The 19,451-nt window shown below is 46.0% G+C and overlaps 1 protein-coding gene across 1 annotated transcript in view; it reads left to right on the forward strand.

Annotated features, from left to right (window-relative positions):
• The window catches only part of ARHGAP31 (Rho GTPase activating protein 31), a 496,424-nt gene that overhangs the window by 337,284 nt on the left and 139,689 nt on the right, over positions 1–19,451 (forward strand). Inside the window, exon 5 of the mRNA XM_085621137.1 lies at positions 17,945–18,052. Coding sequence (XP_085477263.1) covers positions 17,945–18,052 — 108 coding nt within the window. The remainder of the gene's footprint in view (positions 1–17,944; positions 18,053–19,451) is intronic.

Consider the following 19,451-nt stretch of genomic DNA (forward strand, 5'->3'; position numbering starts at 1 on the left):
CTCAAGGTCTGTCACAGGACCAGTGAGAAATACTTCTCCAAAACACAAAACCATGTATGTGTTAAGAAACTAGATACCCACCAAGGAAGTATTTGTGCCACACCAGGTAAATCCTCCCTATCTGATGCAGTGTATTCGTGAAAACACGCCACAGGCCAATAAAAAAACTACGCTGAGAGAAATGACCAGTTTTAAATTCTGTGCAAGGACATAACGCCGTTTGCTGTTCCTATAGGTGTCCATCTAAACGTCTATACTGCTAAGCTTTTCTGGGTGTCGCTCAGGTATGCCAGGATGCTGTTCCAAGTGCCAGCCTGTCAGAAGTGACGACTGACCCTTACAACGGCTCACTATGCTCCTGGTGACAGGACACACCTCACTGTGCCAGGGGGCTGCTCAGAATGCCATGCCCTTTATCCCAGGCGGTGGGACTGGTGCCAGTGTTGTGTAATATTTGGTATACCAGATATTCCACAACACCGTTAACACTAACGAGTGAGTGTCACACATCTGATATTGGAGTTGTCCAGTAGGGTGCAGGTGGTTCCACACTACCAGTTTTCACCAGGTTGTCCCTGTATAAAAAGAACACATTGCTCTGGTACTATTGCAGTTTCCACAATGCTGGCAAATGTAAAATGCCCCTGCGATGCCAGAAGCTCTATCACTCTAGTATGTCACCACTGTTGCTCCACAAACATCCACATTGTCTATGTTTGTACAGCATCATTGGCCATTGATAAGTTGTCTAGAGTACAGCTCTTATGCCAGCATTCACAGGTACATCACCATTTTATGCCAGAAGAAACGCTATGGAGAGCCCCAGTTTAGTGAAAGCATCATTGCCAACCTTCTACCGACCTGAAGCTGCATCTTTCCCCCATTTCCCTCCTCTCCTCGCCCTCCTAAGCACAGGGGGATGGGCCCAAGTAGTAATAGGGGCTGCAAGGCTGGGGCTGCACACACTCAGGCTGAAGGACCCTACCATCAACGGCAGTGCCAGACGATGCGTGCGCTCCTGCAGGTTTAGTATGAAGCCTGCACTTCCTCTGTGGTACTTCCATTTTCACTCCTGTAGGAGGCGCACTAGCCTTTCTGCTCCAACTTGATTAACCCTGTGTACATTGTCTGCAGTGATGTTTTACAGGTTGCTTGTCCTTAATACCAAATGTACGAGCTATGCATAAAAATATGCTGTGTTGCATCAGGGGAGCAACCCTGCTTTATGCCTGGGTGAAGGCAGCAGAAAACTGCTGTGGCTAGCATGGGTTCCAGAATGCATTCAGAGCTGAATTTTGGCAGCTCATCCAGCCATGCTAGCTTCACACCACTGATGAATGCAATAGTGACTAGGTAGCCAGTCCAGTGGCAAGGTTTCTAATTTTTAGGTCTTGCCTGCGACAGCTCATGTGCTGCATGCTCTATCGCTTGTTACTTGTTAGAGATATTGTAAACAATAAGGGGCTTGCAGCCACACTGTAAGCCATCCGAGCTGCTGTACAGCATGGCTACAAAACTTTACCAAAGCTAATAGCTCTCATAGTCGAGAGCTATTGGCTTAGCCAATGCTTTTTTGTTTTGTTGGGTTGGCCAACAAGCTGCAGCTTTAGAGTAGGGTGGGGTATAGTCATTGAAAGTGCTTCTTCCGATAAGGCAGGACGCTTTCATCAAGGTTGTCAATGCTATGAAGCCCGTCATGACATTGTGGCATGATTGACAGGGTAGCATATTTTTTTCTCCAAGTGACCGGGGAATATTCATATATTTTTATCCTTCCAAGGACTGCCATGCTCTGTGTGGTCATCCGGGTAGGATAAATCATGGCGTACATGGCAGTCGCTAAAACATCCATTTACCATTCACTACATGCGACAGAGAAACAAAAAGTGGGGGTGAATGAGACATATGCCATGCTGTTTGTGGATGTGTCTTTACTGCCCCAAGTAAATGAGACCCTTAATAGCTGAGGCAATGGGAGTGTTATCTAAATTGTTCCTTTAATGTTTTTCTAATGTTCCATTTTTATATTATCTCTTTACAAAATGCATTTTAATTGTATTTTAAATGAATATTTGCAATTGCATCTTCAAGGGATTCTGTTTGATGGATAATTTCATTATTCTTGTAATGATATACATGCCGCAGATAATGTGCGCCTAAATGCACTATTTAAAATTGCCTATGTTGCTGCTTACTTGTCACGTCCGTATCTTACTTCTCAGATCATCACATACCACCCTACTCTCCTGATTACCCATTCTAACTTCAAAGGAGTTCTGAAGTTTTCACTGACATTTTTCATCTTCTCTGAGGAGGCAGCAAGAAGGCAGGTGGGGGGAGGGGTGTAGCAAGGTGTCTTGGCTCTTTTGGGCTTGTAGAAGGGGTGCATTTTTGCTCCCCATGTCCTGCTGCAGCGGTTGGGCAGGGCCGGTCTGTGGTGCTGCCCGCAGCATCAGCCCCTACACCAATAAAGACAGATGTGGGGTCTCCGGACTAGGAATGATCAGGTCCAGAGTTTGCAGACCCAATAACTTAGGGCCCGGAGAGACTTGAAATTTGGGAAAGGAAGCATTATAAAGATCTGTCCTGACCTGCTTTCTAGGTCATGGTGCCTCGGGCTGTCATGCTCCAAACGTCTTTCAAGTGGTGATCTTATATGATCTGCTTCTTTACTGCCCCAATCTTGTTTCTTTTGCTTAATCATGTTTTATGCTGACTTCTGAATGCGAGCCATTCATGCGGTTCCCAACCACGAGATGCAGAGTGAATATCATTTTTCCTTGCCGTGATGAAACTAGATCAGACCAGATTCACCGCTGTTTCTTCGGACACACATCAATTTGCTGACATGAACTTCTCCAAATTCCCTTCGTCCCACACTCTCTGTCTAGTCCCCCAACTCTCCTTACGAATGACTATGGTTTCTGTCTTCACATAGAATGCTTGGAGGCCTTGATCACCACACAAGAAATCCCCCTTCATCCACTGTTAGAAGACCCACCACTGTATCTCAGCATGCCTTCATATAGCATCCATACCATGCATCTACACCATCTACCCTTAGATGTCCATGTCTACTTGAGGCTCAACCCAACAAAGATAGAGTTTGTGTTAATAAGCTCCCGGCACTCTTGAGGAAAGATGTTCCTTTGTGTACCCCTTCACTGTTGAGGTTGGCTATTTACAGTCGTATTCCGTGATCTCTCAACCAATGCTTGAGAGTATAAAGATGAATGAAAACAGTTGATCAAAAAAACTTTATTTTGAGGCTGATGTCAGTGTGTGATTAAAACCCTCCTATCCCATTTATTGGCCAGTTTATGAAAGAAATTGGGTTACTGGCTGAGGGAGGTGAAACCCTTCTCAAGCAGCAGCCACAATTCTTTATTATTTCAAATCTGTTTATTGATTATAATTTGCATAGGGAAATACAAAAGAAAATATAGGGCAAAGTACATCCAGATTAACATAATATACGAATAGAGCAATGCAGGAGACAGACATTAAAATATAAACCAAGGCAGGGTATGGGAGCTGTGAGATGAAGGTTAGGGATTAGTGTGCTGTTTCCTTAGCTTGAGGTGCAAATAAGCATCGGTTGTAAAAGGAGAGTCTCCAATCAATAAAGCACCATTTTGTGGGGGTCTCATGAGCCCAACCCCAAGGAAGGGACGAGGTGAGTGAGGTTCATGCTTGTCTTTGTAGTGGTTTGTTCGTGTATTGACTGTTGCGTGTTATTGTCAGGAGATTTTGGGAATAGTGGCTGCATAAGTCGACCAACAAACAGGGAGGGGGTAAACGAACCCCAAATGGGAGGGGACAGGAAGGGGAGGATGTGTTCAGGCCATCGTTTGGGAGAATGGTTAGTGCCCGTTTAAAGGGGGGGGGACATCCCCTTACGGGTCCAATGTAGTATGAGGAGCCAACCGTCCACCTCTGGAATCGGGCAGTAGGCGGTCATCAAAGAGCTGTAAAGCTCTCAGTCGAGGAGGGACCAAGCGGGAAAACGCTGTTTGGGAGAACTGCTGAATTAATTGCTGCCAGGTGTAAGTGAATTTAGTGTCTGTACGGTTAATACGGGCTGTAAGTAGTTCCAGGGCCAGGACGTGCCATAAGCAGAGTAACCATGTGGTGATAGGTGGGGGGGTTAGGTTTCTTCCAATATAGAGCTATGGACTGTCGGGCTGCTCCTAGCATTTGTGTAATTAGGCGCCAATCAGAGTGTGTCATGGCTTCCAATGTAGAAGGCCTGATGCCTAATAGGGTCACTATCGGGGAGCTAAGAATAGGGAATCCCACTGTGTCTTTGATATGACTAAGGACATCTTGCCAAAATAGAGTCAGACTAGGGCAGGACCACCAGATGTGAATGAGGTCGCCTCTGTCTCCCTGACATCTCCAACAGTTTGGGGGGAAACCCGGTATCATCATCTGCTGAATACGCCAAGGGGTAAAGTACCATCGCGTCATAAGTTTGTAAGCCGACTCTCACTGTGGAATGCTTGGGTAGATTTTTGGAATATCACTCCAGTCCCAGCTTATTAACACAAACTCTATCTTTGTTGGGTTGAGCCTCACGTAGACATGGACATCTAAGTATAGATGGTGTAGATGCATGGTATGGATACTATATGAAGGCATGCTGAGATACAGTAGTGGGCCTTCTAGGATGAAGGGGGATTTCTTGTGTGGTGATTAAGGTCTCCAAGTCTCTGTAGAAGTTCTAAATAGCTCTTGTCGGATTCCGATATAGCCCAGGTACCGTCTGTTTGCAGAAGTTTGGAGATGTGGGCTCAAGTGGTTTGGGCTCGTAGATGCTGCTCTAGACAGGACCCGACCTTATCTCCCCCTGTGTAAAACTTTTGTTTGAGCGCAAGCAATAGGCGTTCTGCTTTATTAGTGCGATGTAAGCGGAGCTGGCCTCGGAGCGCAGTTAGCTGCTGCTTATTTTTTGGGGAGGGCTGATGATGATCCTTTCATTCTAGGGCTTTGATATCAGCAGCGAGAGTCGATTCCACCAAATGGGCTTCCCGAGATCTGGCTATTGCAATAGAGGATGTGACTCCCCGAATGGTTGCCTTAAAAGCATCCCATCTAATAGTTTCCAAAGTATTGGAGGTATCGTTTGTGATGAAAAAGGCCTCGATCTCTTTCCGGATATCAGCTAAATTGACTGGATCACGGAGGTCCTGAGGAGGTAGTCGCCATCGAGGTTGAGTGAGCAGTCAGGGGTGGAGTGGCTGAAGTGATATCAAAATATGGGCATGATCCGATAATGGAATGTCAGATATCTCTGCAGCGAATAGTGATTGGAGCAGGGGGAGGGAGAGAAAATAATAGTCAATTCGTGAATATAACTGTGTGCATGTGAGAAGAATGAGAAGTCTTTGGAGTCAGGGTGCAGATATCTCCAGGCATCAACTAACTCTAAATCGGTAATGACGTTTTTAAGAGCTGCAGACATGGCACCAGTTCCCTGGTATGTGTGTGTGCTACGGTCCCAGTCAGGATCCCACACCAGGTTAAAGTCACCCCCCAGAATAATCACTTCTTTAGATGGTTTTAGCAAATCACTTAGGTGCGAGCGCAAGAATACGTCTTCGGTCTGTGCGGAGTCCCACAGGGTTCATCACTGAGCCTCACCCTCTTCAACATCTACATGGCCCCCCTCACAGCCATCGTCCGACAACATGGCCTCAACATCGTATCCTATGCCAAAGGCACCCAGCTCATCCTCTCCCTCACCAAAGACCCCACCACTGCCAAACTCAACTTCCAGAAAGGAATGCAAGATGTCGCAGTCTGGATGACCAACAGCTGCCTGAAGCTCAACGCTGAGAAGACAAAAGTCCTCGTCCTCTGTACCACCCCTTCTGCATGGGACAGCACCTGGTAGCCGACCACCCTTGGAAGCCCACCTACCCCCTCAGACCATGCCAAGAACCTCGGCATCGTACTCGACTCATCACTCACCATGAACCCACAGGTCAACGCCGTCACCTCCAGCTGCTTCAACACCCTCCGCAAGACCTTCAAGTGGATCCCCCCTGAGTCAAGGAAGACAGTCACCCAAGCACTCATCACCAGCAGACTGGACTATGGAAACGCACTCTACGCTGGCATCCACAAGTCCCTACTCCGCAAACTCCAGACAATACAGAACACCGCCACCAGACTCATCCTCAACATTCCCCGAAACAAACACATCAGCCAACACCTACGAAGTCTCCACTGGCTCCCCGTGGAGAAAAGAGTCACTTTCAAAATCCTCACTCATGCCTACAAATGCCTACACAACAACGGACCCAAATACCTCAATGACAGAATCAACTTCCATGTACCAAAAAGAAACCTTCGATCTTCCAACCTCGCACTGACCAAAACCCTGCGTATCCACAGAGCAAGAGCAGGCGGAAGATCCTTCTCTCACATTGCAGCCAAGACCTGCAGACATCAGACGCGCCCCCTCCCTGAACACCTTCAGGAAGACCCTCAAAACCTGGCTCTTCAGCTAAACAGATCTGCGGACCCCCCCTCAGCGCCATGAGACCCTCACGGGTGAGTAGCGCGCTTACAATTCCCTGATTGATTGATATGGGGCATAAATATTTAAGAGGGTCAACGGTCACGTGCCCCAGTGTATTTGAATATTAAGATAGCGCCCTTCAGCATCCCTTATCACCTTAGAGGCTGTCCCGACCAGACCGGCCTTAAGTAGTATGGCAACTCCGGCAGTTTTTGTGGGAGAGCAGGCCCACTGCTGTGATGAATATTTAGGATGTGACATGAGGCGTGTGTTGGTGGAGAGAAGGTGGGTCTCCTGAAGGAATATAATGTCAGGGTCCTCGAGAAGAAGATACCGCCAAATCTAGCGTCTTTTATTAGAGGAGTTAAGTCCCCTAACGTTTAGCAAGAGGAGTTTAAAGAGATTAGTCATCGTTGGCCCAGTGAGATGATCCCCATGGAAAGCTCCTCAAAAGTGACCATGGGGGCCCAATCGCCCACCCAACGAGACTCTGCTTTGGGGAAGTGATTAGCGACATGTGTTTCACAGTTATTCTGCTAACAGTTCTCCCTCCAAACCTCTCAGTTACTCTGCTCTGTACCAGCAGGGGGCAGAAAGCACATCACCAGCACTTGGGTGTCCTCTAGGGTGCAGAGGTTCATCAGTGGGGCCGGTGCGACTACGCACTGTCCAGCGTGCATGACGCACCCGCACATGGGGCAGCGAGAGGCCCAGATGTTCCCAGTGACAAGCTCTGCTTCAAAAGTGAAGAGCCCTGGAATTAGGGCTTGAGGGGCAAAGATCGTCTCAAGGGGCAGACCCCCGTGAGCTCCCCGGGGTAAAGGCTGAGGCAGGGAGTCCACCAACAAAGCCGGAGAGTAGATTCTTGCGCCCGCCCTGATGACCAGAGGAAGGCGATGCGCTGAGCTGTGATCCCCAGGAAACAACCTTTACAACGCAGTCATTACATGGCACTACCTTTACATAGCAGTCATTACATCGCAACATCCTTTACATCGCATGTCATTACAACGCAGCCATTACATTGCATGTCACTACATCGCAAGTCATTACAATGCATACCATTACAACGCATAGTACCCTTACACTATCCAACACTTACCCTACTGTTGCACTCACTGGAGTTAGAATAGTAATTTTTACCCCTACACTATCCAACACTTACCCTACTGTTGCACTCACTAGAGTTAGAATAGTAATTTTTACCTCTACACTATCCAACACTTACCCTACTGTTGCACTCACTGGAGTTAGAATAGTAATTATTTCCCCCTATACTATCCAACACTTACCTTAAATGCGATGTAATGGTATGCAATGTAATGGTATGCGTTGTAAAGGTATAATGCGATGTAATGGAATGCAGTGTGAAGGTAGTTTCTGAAAATGCGATGTAATGGCATGCGATGTAAAAGAATGCGTTGTAAAGGATGTCGCAATGTAAAAACTGCATTGTAAAGGCATGCATTGTAAATGTATGCGTTGTAACATCATACTTTTGTGATCCCCCTCGGCAGCAGGCCACGATCCCTCCGATGCTCCCAAGGCGGAGCAGGTCCCAGTAGAGAGAGATAACCTACTTAAGTCGTTCCAGAAGGCCGGATCGTGCCGTCGAGGAAGCGCCGCACCCAGTCGCAGAGTCCCGCACTCCAAAGGCAGCTCCACACTTGGCTCCGACGGCTATCCCAGCTCTTGCCTCCGCATGAGTGCTGGGCTCCAAACCAGTCTCCAGAGGCTTGGGATCACTCCAGAGGTCTGAACTCCCTCCAGGCAAGGCAACAAGCCGGTGGGCCCAGGATCGAATGTGGGGGTGGGAGACTTTACTGCTGCTCCCAGAGCAAGATGGCGGCGGAGTAGCCAGCAGCGGCTTCCCTCGGCAGCAGTCCGCAGCTCCCACAATGGTCGCAGAGCATCCACAAAGGAGGGAAGAGCTCCCTCCGCTAATCCGGTGATGGGTTGGACACTCGGTGATGATCAGCGTGTCCGGCGGCCGGATCTGTAAGCTTTAACAGGCTGCGGCGGAGCGGACACACAGCGATAGATGTCTTACTCCATTTGCGTCCTGGCTACACACCCCAGCCACAATTCTTGTCAGGATGAAGTCACAAGCAAACCCTAAATTAACGTGTCCTCAAACCTCGGTAGCTTGGCAGAGAGCAGTCCGGCTTAATTCAGAGGCAATGTGTAAACTTCATACTGTACCAAAGTGAAAACATAATACAAAAAGAATCCTGCACCAGATTAGTAACATAGAGTACATTTCGACAGATAAAACAAGACCAAAACTACAAAATTCCAATCAGTAGAACTAAAGATATGCAATTTTAAAGATTTTGGTGAAAAGAATGCCAAAAAGCACAAAGCGCCAACTGTGCATATCTGGTCATGATGAACTATGACAAAGTCACAAATTCAGGCCGACTGCTTTGTAGCGCGCTCCAGCTACAGGAACCCAGTTAGGCCCACAGAACAAGTGTATCTTAAATCCTGGTTTCGGAATGTTGAGGATGCGTCGCACAGCCAAGGCAATTGTTCAGTTTTGATGGCCTGCAAGGCTGCGATGTGAGGTCCTGAATTTTCATCGAGAATCCCATTGACGCAGGCTTGCGATGCAAAGTCCGGTGTCGAGGATGATTCACTCAGCATAGGAGATGCTACGAGGCTGCGATGCAAGGTCCTGTGTCACCATTGAGGATCCCGAAACGAGGGCTTGCTATGTGAAATCTGCCATTGAGGATGCATCTTGTAGCAGAGGAAATGTGTTGGTTCCGAGGAGCTGCGAGGCTGTAATGCAGAACTGTGGTGCCTGGAAATGTACACACAGCAGAGGTGATTTGTTGGTTCTGCTCAGGTTTGTGCTGCGCAGCTTAGGAGATGTGTCCTTCCTGCTGAATCCACAGATAGGCTGAAAGAGCACCTTCTGGCCCTCTTGAGGGGTCCAGGACTTGAGTGGCGCCACTTGGCAGGGTAGGACTTGCAGTTGCAGAGTTCGGGTGCTGCTTACAAGAGACTTGGCGCTTGGAGTCACTCTGGTGGTCCTGGGTACAGATTGCAGGTCCAGTCCTCGCCCAGGCAGGGGGGCAGCATGGTAGCAGGTCAGCACATCAGGGCAAGCAGCAGTCCTTCAGCGCAGCAGTCCAGCAGAGTAGCAGTCCTTGCAGCAGCACAGCATTCCTTCTTCCACAGGTCCAGAAGTGTACCAAAGAGTTGGTGTCTGATGCCCAATAGTCATGTCTTGTGCCTCCTTTGAAGTGGGAGAAGCTTCTAGAGATTTCCCTTTGAAGTACACAGGTTTCCTTCCTCCCTTGCCCTGGCTCCAGACTAACTACCGGGGGTATGCAAACCTTTAGGTGAAGGCAGCACACAGCCTATTTAGGTGTAAGTGGGGCTGTGCCTAGCTCTGCCCTGCCATCTTGCCAGTGATGGCCCATCCAGGCACACATACGCTCTGTATCGTGTGGAGCTATCTAGGTGGAGTACACAAAGACCAACTGCCAGCTACACCCAGTCATTTGACACAGAAACAAGCTTCAAGCACTAAATGGCTAAGGCAGGAAAATGCCAACTTTCAAAAAGTGCTGTGCAAACAAATGATGTACGAAATGCTGAATAAATCATACATTCACCCCCAGTCAAGAGATCTGGGTTAAATCCATTGTTCTTTTGCTCACCATGCCACCCCAGTTTAGACCCAGCCATATGCAAATCAGTCTTGACCCCGTGCCTCATGGGAACAGTCCAGACCGAACTGCTAACCTCCCTGGACCAAAAACAAGCATCCTGGGACCGGTTTCTGGGTATTACCCTTCATCAGCCAGGCTAGCTTGAATCCAGTGGCACAGTGAGCAAGGGATCCACGTCTGGGCATACCCATCCCACTTAGGGTGAAAAGTGCTACTCAAACAAATGATGGACGGAATGCTGAATAAATCATATATTCACCCCAGTCAAGAGATCTGGGTTAAATCCATTGTTTCCAAAACTGTAATTGGAAATCCGACTTTACCATGAAAGAGGTTTTTTTTTGTTTCAATTCCAAAGACAAAAAACATGAACTGTTTACCTGTTCCCATTTGGAAGTCACACCTTTTTAAATGTAATAAGGTAACTCCAAAGTTATCCTATGGAATTGGTAAGCCTTGAAATAGTGAAAAATGAATTTAGGAGTTTTTTACTATCAGGACATTTAAAATGTAAAAGTACATGTCCCACTTTTTAAATACATTGCACTCTGCCCTTTGGGATGTTTAGGGCCTACTCTAGGGGTGACTTATATGTATTAAAAAAGAAGGTTTGAGCATGACAAAAGGATTATTTTGTCAGGTGAAAATTACAGTTTAAAACTGCACACACAAGCTGGAATGGCAGGCCTGGAACAAGTTTAAAGGGCTACTTAAGTGGGTGGCACAACTAGTGCTGCAGGCCAACTAGTAGCATTCAATTTACAAGCCCTGTGTACACATAGTATCACTTTACAACAAACTTACAAGTAAATTAAAGTGCCAATTGGGTAGGAGCCAATTTTACCATGTTTAAAGGAGACAGCACAAACACTTTAGCACTGGTTAGCAGTGGCAAAGTGTGTAGAGTCCCAAGGCCAACAAAAACAAGATCAGCAACAATGGAGGATTAAGGCAAAAGGTTTGGGGGAAGACCACCCTAAGGCTGAAAGGTCTAACAATTGCCTTGTCGCTCTGGCCTCGCTGCCACATTGAGCCAAAACACCTTATAGTGCCTGTGGGCTATAGACTGTTTACCATTGCCCAGTGCAGAGCCAGTCCTATAGCCTGGTATACCCTGACATGTGCCTCGGAGGGCAGGAAATAGTACTTCATTTTTAGTTGTATCATCTTTTTCATTGAATGTATGCTTTAAAAAGTGAAATTATTTTAAACTGAATTTTATTTGTACAGAAGTTTGACTGTTTGCTGACGCTTCTAAAAGTAAGCATTAAATTCAGCCACATAAAACCAAATAATATGGCCTATTTACAAATGCATTTTGCAGTACATAAAGCAGTACTCCTGCTTGTACCCGTTTTGCATGCTTTTATGAATAGGTCCTAAAACATCAAAAATGGGACTAAAATAGGAATATTCAGTGAATATTCATGTGCAGTTAGTACAAATAGAAAGGACTCTGCCTTCTTTCCTCTTTTGCTAAAGGGGACTTGGACGCTTCTGGGCCGATTTACAAAGGCATGAAATAGTACTTCCCTTCCCCCTAAATGCTTTTCGGATGTGGCCCTATAGTGAGTATAGGGTGCCACTCTGATCCTATTCTCTGGTATACAGATGGGAGAGATAGAATGCAGGCCAGCATAGTGCTGATCCAGCCAAAAGGGAGCTCGTCAGACGTCCTTCTCTTTGTCCAACCAGTAATAACTCCAGCGCAACAAGATAAAGGAGTGTAGCTCCGCAAAAGCTCATTCCACTTTCCTAATAAGTTGTCATAAGACAAACGAGAAGCAAGAAGAAGCAATTCCACAGTAGTACTTATAGTAACATCCTGACTGAAGGTGACGGTCCTTGCTCAGCCGCAGCACCCCCTTTCACCACAACCCAGAAAGGAAAAACAGTAATGATTTTACCAGAAAACTAGGGTTACCAGCTGACTTAATGCCTCTGTGATACCATGCTTCCATTGCTTAATTTATAAGGAAATATGTTTGTGGAAGGGGGAGGCTAAAGATTTTCTTAGGAGCCTGTCTCTTGTACGAGAAATGCCATGGTTACTAAACACCAAGGTCCAGATTTTCTAACATTTTGTATCAGAGTTGCATCCCGTTTTTGGCACCGCCCCAACGCAAAATCTATTTTGAGATTTACAAAGACACCCAAAGCCTGTTTTGCATGACTTTGCAAAAAAAAAAAAAAATGTAACCCGAGGCAGCACTCAAAGCAACACATAGTGCTGCCTTATATTACCCTTCGTCAGGTAGGCGTTACATGGGTGAAGCATGGCATTCCCACGCATGTATTCTGATGCAAACCCATACTAACAAAGTCTTCTAAAACTTGTTTTGAGCCAAAATGGTGCGCCAACCCAAGGCCAGCACAGCGAGGAGCAATATCTTTATTTCTCCTTGTTATTTCCTCTTCCATGTGTGCTGCATTTTGCCGAACACTTACAAAAGGAATAAGCCTCAAAGGGTCGTTTTTGTGCAGGAAGGTTTTCTCCCTGCACAAAGGCTATCGTGACCACTATGCAGGTACCCTTGCACCAAGACACAAGGGTACCTGTGTTGCCGTTAGGATGCGCCAGCGCTACAAAAGAAGAACTGCACCAAATCTTCGAACATATGGCACTCTTCTGCTTTCCCACTATTACCCAAGCGCAGTAATTTCTTTTGCTGACCTGTTTTGCCTGAAATGTTAGTAAATATGCCCCCAATGCTGCCAAACCTTCATTCTACCTCTTGCTTCTTTTATCCACCATCCTACACTTCCTGTCTCTTTATCCCACACTTGCAGTTTCTTTTTCATCCCTGCTTCCCTCTATGTCACTGCCTTGTTCCTTACTTTCCTTTAAGTCCTTCACAAGGGAGAACAGATGGGACTATTCACCCCAGAATGCTCTTTTCAGGGCCTCACACTGCTACATTTATTTTTAAAGCTGGTCTACTTAACTATTTAATTTTCCTGTAAACAAGCGTGAAATATAGAATAAAGCTGTGCCCGCTTTTATCTACAAACTATAAAGGGAATACAAGGTAGGTCAAGGAGGTCCATGGAAGATATTCATGAACTGACTGTAAATGAGTCCACCAAATGTAGATGGAAGGAATGCTTGCAATAAGTCAAACTGCTGGCAATCGCTTAGGGTAGAACTCCAACCCATCATTCTCTTGCCCGTCTTGCCAACTCTGTTTGAACCCACCCATATGCAAATCACTTTTGACCCTGCTTCGATAGCAACAGTCCAGTTCGAAACTTCCAGGATCTCCCTGAACCTGAACACAAGCAATTCAAGACCTGCTTTTCCTTGTCGGGTGTAGCTTGGTTCCTTTGGCACAGTGAGCACGGGACCCACATCTGAGCAGACCCGTGGCTACTTAGGATATTGCAACAAACACACAAAAGGTGATGGAAGGAATGCATGCAATACATCTAACCACTGGAAATCTCTTGGGGTAGCATTCTAACCCATCGTTCTACTGCCCACCAGGCCACTTCAGTTTGGACCGAGCTATATGCCAATCAGTCTTGACCCTGCTCGAACAGTCGAGCTCAAACATCCCAAGACTGTTTCTCCGTGATTGGGGATTTTCAGTCTGGTGTAGTTTGGTTCCAATGGCAGAGTGAGCCCCGGCCCACATCTGGGCATACCCTTGGCCCCTTAGAGCATTACATTAAACACAAAAAGGAGATGCGAGGAATGCTTACAATAAGTCTAACCATTAGGAATTGAACTGGGTAGTATTCCAGCACATCCTTCCTTTGCCCACCAATTCAGTTTGGACCCAGCTGTATGCAAATCAGTCTTGAGCCTGCTCCAATAGAAAGAATCCTCCTCAAACTGCCAGGCCTAGTCCTTCTGAAACGGTGGGTTCGCCTTGATTGAGGCCCTTTGGTTGGGTGTAGGTTGGTTCCAGTGTCACAGTGAGCAGGGGACCCAAGTCTGGGCATACTCTTGCCCACTTAGGGTGTTACATCAAACACGTATAACTTGATAAGAGGAATGGCTGAAATAAGTCTAACCACTGGCAATTGCTCGGGATATCATTTCAGCCCCATCGTTCTTTTGCCCACCATGCCACCTCAGTTTAGACCCACCCTATGCAAATCAGTCTTGACCCTACTCCAATAGGAGTAGCCCAGCCCGACCTGCCAGGCCAGGTCTTTCCTGAACCGAAACACAAGGAACCCAAGACCGGTTTTGCCCAGACTGGGGTCCGCAGTGAGGTGTTGGGAATGTGACCCTGATCCTGGCATTCCCCGGCCACTTAAGACATGACATTAAACACTGTAAAGGTTAGCATGGATGTTGGACACCTCTGAACTAAATCCTTGTCTTAGTTTATTAATCGGGAATATGGTGGTCGATATAGGGTTTCCACTCTACGCAAACTCCTCCATGGATTCTGGTTTCCACGCGCTGGGCTCTTGCCTCCTATGTCTGTTGCCCTTATAGAAGGGATGGCTACTTTTAAGCCGTTGTGCCAAATTAAAGGCGCGACAACCTATGTGCAATGCATTTGTTGTCAACCTAGAATCTTCTGTTCTGCATCACACAAAACTCCCAGACGGATCCCTGGCGATGCCAACTCCAGCTTGGTTAGAAACCCGTGCCCTAATTGGCAGGAAATGGCTTCTTCTGCACACAAACACCGTTTCTATGGTGATCCATCTCTTTAAACATATGTATGTGCAAAAACACAGACAGGCTTAGTAACAATCAATCAGGCGCCCAGGGGGTCGCATTCATGCGTGTTTGGCGCGGTTCCAGTGTGTGCCTCTGCTTCTCAGCCTTCCCCCTGGTCAGGGATTGCGAAACACACACAAACAAGAGAGCGAGGGATGAAAAACAGCGCGGGGAGGAAGGCGGGGTGCAGAGGGCGAAACGAGACGCAAGGCCAGAAACCAAGGAATGACTGAAAATTAAAGAAGAGTAAAAGGCTGAAAAAAAGCAGTTTGAGACCATTCCTGAAACACGAAATGTTGGCAGTTCTGCTGTCCCAAACTCACCAGGAAAACACTACCAGATATGTAGGCATATGTAAATGGAGGGAGGGGGCTGGGGGCTGACATCACATCCTATTGCTCCCTGAAGACCCAACAGGAAGTTGAAACACACATCCTTTCACCCCCTAATGCTACGCTATTGGTAACTCGAGATTCCAGCTTGTTACTAAACAGTAAAAGCAGCTGTGGGTATGTAATGGTATTTTTAGAGCACAAGGTTGGACACGGGACGACACATCATAAAAGCCACTGTTTCCCACTTTGTGTTTTCAAACTACAAATGTTTGCTATCATGCCTGTGTAAGGACGCTGCGCGATACAAATAAGTGACGGCAATGAGCATCGGAAAACACAGGCCCAAATTAAGCACTGACATTCCAACATTTTGGAAATTCTTTTCTGGGCTCTCAACTTCTCTTCCCACCAAGCTCACTCCGCACTTTATTTTCATACCTTACATGATTGACAGCTGTGCTGTCTTCCGACACACGCTCTGGAACGTTCGCTGCCTTATCCATGATTCAGATGTTCCCATCACTCAAGTTGATTACCATAAGTCAAACTCTGTTCTGGAGTGGTGCTTAAACATCTCAACCAGTATTCCATCACCTATTAAACTAACCAATCAAGCCCTCCAGCTCTGTACAGCCTTCTTGCCGGCAGATTTCAGAAAGAGACTCAAGACCTGGCTCTTCGACAGAGACACAGCTCCCAATGACCCCTTGGGATGACGGTGTTGATTTATGCCAATCTCACGCTGATCCTGTTACAGCACAAAACAGTTCCCACCTTCACTGTCCAGTTCTCACTTCCTACTCCCCACACTATTCAAACATCCATATATTCCCTTTATTTGATATCCAGCTCTGTTTCAAAATTCCTGCAAGACTTCTTGTCCTGCATCATCTCCTATGGGACATTGGAACCCATTTTAAGGGGTTTTGATGCATAAATCCTATAGCATCATTTTGTTTCCTTCCAGTTTCCCCCTTCACACAGCAACAACAGAAGACCCTCTGAGTGCATGGTTCCACCTCTCAACTCGGCTGTTCTTTTGAGGATAATAAAGTATTACTGCTAAGACTGCTTCACAATCTTCTGACATAGGAATTCTCTCATCAAGCCGGGCTGGAGTATATTATCTATAACCAACTCCCTTGGCAAAGCCTACTTTGATAAATAACTCTTCCAAGAAGAGTTCCGGTTCCAGTATTTAGCTGATTACCAAATTTGACCTCAAGCTACCGAAAATGATAGTCAGCTTCCGTTGATATGTAGGACAAGATCCTAATGCTCCATATGGTGCTCTAAGATGTATAACGCTATCTTCTCCCATGAACTATCTGGAGTGTCCACTACTGGAGTGGGATATACCACGGTTCTTTGAGATTTATCACCCTGTGAGTATCATCTTGACTTCCCTTCCACACTTGGGTCCATTCCAGGCCATTAGAAATCAGGGTGTAAGTGTTGCTTAATAGCCCCCACTCTGGAGTGTTCCTCAAAGGCTAAGGACAACACATTCCCTCTCTTTTCAACACTTTGGACCACTAGTGGCCCTCTGCTAAACAGCAAATTGACAATTATTGGTAGTTGATCCACCAGTCTCATATACAATGAGAAATCTTCTTGAAGATGCGTGTTACACAGCTATCCTGATCCCAGATATAAATTCTGCACCTCACACCATTTCTGACGTAAGATTCCTTCTAACCCTTCCTTATTTGTGGTGGAATAAAAAACATCTGCTCCGCCAATGTAGTCGCACACACAACTCTCTTTCATCCCACATCTCAGCCGCATCAGTGCCTTGCTAATTTTTGCATTTGGTGTCAAAAGGTTTTAACACTGGAACAGCCGCCACAAACTTTTTAAGTTTCAAAACACTGTGTCCCACTCTTCACACTATTGGAACTTCACACATTTCTTTAACAAAATCCTCCTTTTCGTGATCTTTTCAGCAAAACCATATATAAATCCTTTTTAGTACTCTTTTAACCTTAAAAAAAGATCACAACTGATTATCTCTTGTTGATATAACTGGAGTAGATGTGTTTCTACCTTTGTTACCCACACAGCTCCCACATAGCTAGTAGTAACCGGTGCATTGATCGTGGAAGATGCCCAATTACAGGTTTAGCAAGTTTCCACATACCCAGGAGTGAGAGGTACAGCTGTCACCCACATGCCACATTGCAGGTGTAGCTATCACCCATATGCCTTCACATACTCAGAAATCTGTATAGCTAGAAATCCAGGCCCCACTAACCTCTCTTTCATCCCTCAGTAGACAGCTGTTACCACCTAACATCTGCATGGAAGAATGTAGGGCAGTCTGCGGGCTATATCCCTTCGGGTATGCACCTCAAAAATGTGGTTATATTAAAGCGAACAACTCCCTAGCCTATTCTCCCATCCTGTCCATGTAGACGAACCATAGATTGTGTTGTGTACAGAATAGTCCAAGTTCACTCTGATGCTAAACACAACGTTGATGTTAAATACAGACAGGACCAATTCTCGGGCAAGACAGGACGAGCCGGCCTCCTGAAGCCACTTGAAGAAGAGCCTAGTCTGAACTTGCTGCTGCTGTGGTGGGGGCGTTGAGTGGGCTTTCCATGAGCCACTTTATCCAGGATCGCAAACATCCGTGCACCAGACTTGTGTATGTTGTAGATAAAACTGCGGTAAATAGTGATTAACATGTATTTCCCTCTCTTCCCATCTTTCGCAGGACCCTGGAATATCTCAGCAAGCACCTGTCGAACATTGCGTCCTTCAGTTCTTTGACCAACATGCACTCCCGGAACCTGGCCCTGGTCTGGGCACCCAATCTTCTCCGGTAGGCCACCATCGCATGTTATTTGCCTTTCACTTTTATCTGGGGTTTAATGCAAGCTTCTCACTGATACACCGGGCGGGCAGCAGAGTATACGACTCCTTCTTAAATATATCTGTGGGAAAAAATGATCATTATAAAAGAATGGAAATCTGAGAAAAAGTTGTCTTACTTGTTTTAATATGGACTTTTAATCATTTTGGTCTTGTATATTATGATAACTAAGGAAATCACTTGTTGCAAACTGTCCTCATCTATAGAACTCTACAAAAATCTCACATTTCCAGGAGGTCTTCAAATTCCCTCGTCATTCTCCTGTTGGTTCTCTACTAGTGGACAATCGGTAGGTTTAAACTAAGAAAAAAATTGCAATTCGACCTATTATTTTTTAATTTGCAAAATATGTTTTGAGCGGTGGTTCCATTTTCCATACGCAATTTCAACTTGCATAGGTTGAACTGTAGAAGCGGGGTTTTCCACTTAAATGAAGAGCCGGGTATTCTCCTCAAAGAAAGACGCTGGCTCTCCTACTTAAATAAAGGAGCTGGGTAAATATGTGTTAGTAATTTATTGGGAGTGAGTAGAAATTCCAAATGATGTTTCCTCAGAAGTTGCACCATTTTGATATATTTGTAATAGCCAGGCCATTTTGCAGCTGAAGTAATTATAGACACCAATCCAGTGGTGATAATTAATGAACAACTAGCTATGGGCCAGATGTACGACCATTCGGTTTTACGGGTCACAATATGCAACTCGCAAAACGGAATGTACTAATGTGTCTCAGACACATTTAGCGATTCCCAAGGGGTCGCAAATGAGGCAGGTCGAAATTTGAGACCCATTGGGAAGGGTCCACAATTACAGAGATGGTGGCCTACTGGGGACAGCAGACCGCCATGTCTGTGTTTGCTTTTTAAATAAAGCAGCTTTATTTTTTTCAAATGCAGCCTGTTTTCCTTAAAGGAAAACGGGATATGTTTAAAAGAAAAAAATGAAAAATTTTCTTTTCATTTTCTAAGGGCATGCAGTGGTCCATGGGACCAATGCCTGCTCTTAAAATTTTTTTTGCATACATTCACAAAGGGGAAAGGGTTCCCTGGGTACCCCTGCCATTTCCAACTGGCATACCACCTTCTTGAAGTAGGTGGTAACTGTGATTTGTTGCAAAGCAATCGTACATACCAATGCGACTCACTATGAGGAAGGGAAGCCCTTGGCACACCGCTTCCTAATAGCCACTCACAAACTCTATTTTGCGAGTCGGTATGAGGTTACGGACTCACAAAATAGGGTTTGTACATGCTACAACCCTTTTTTGCAGGCACAAATGACTCGATTTTCCTTTTGCGACGATTTAAAATGGTGGTACATCTGGCCCTCTGAGTGTAGTGAGTTGGGT

The sequence above is a fragment of the Triturus cristatus genome, chromosome 8 (assembly GCF_964204655.1).
Source record: "Triturus cristatus chromosome 8, aTriCri1.1, whole genome shotgun sequence".
Classification (NCBI taxonomy): domain Eukaryota; kingdom Metazoa; phylum Chordata; class Amphibia; order Caudata; family Salamandridae; genus Triturus; species Triturus cristatus.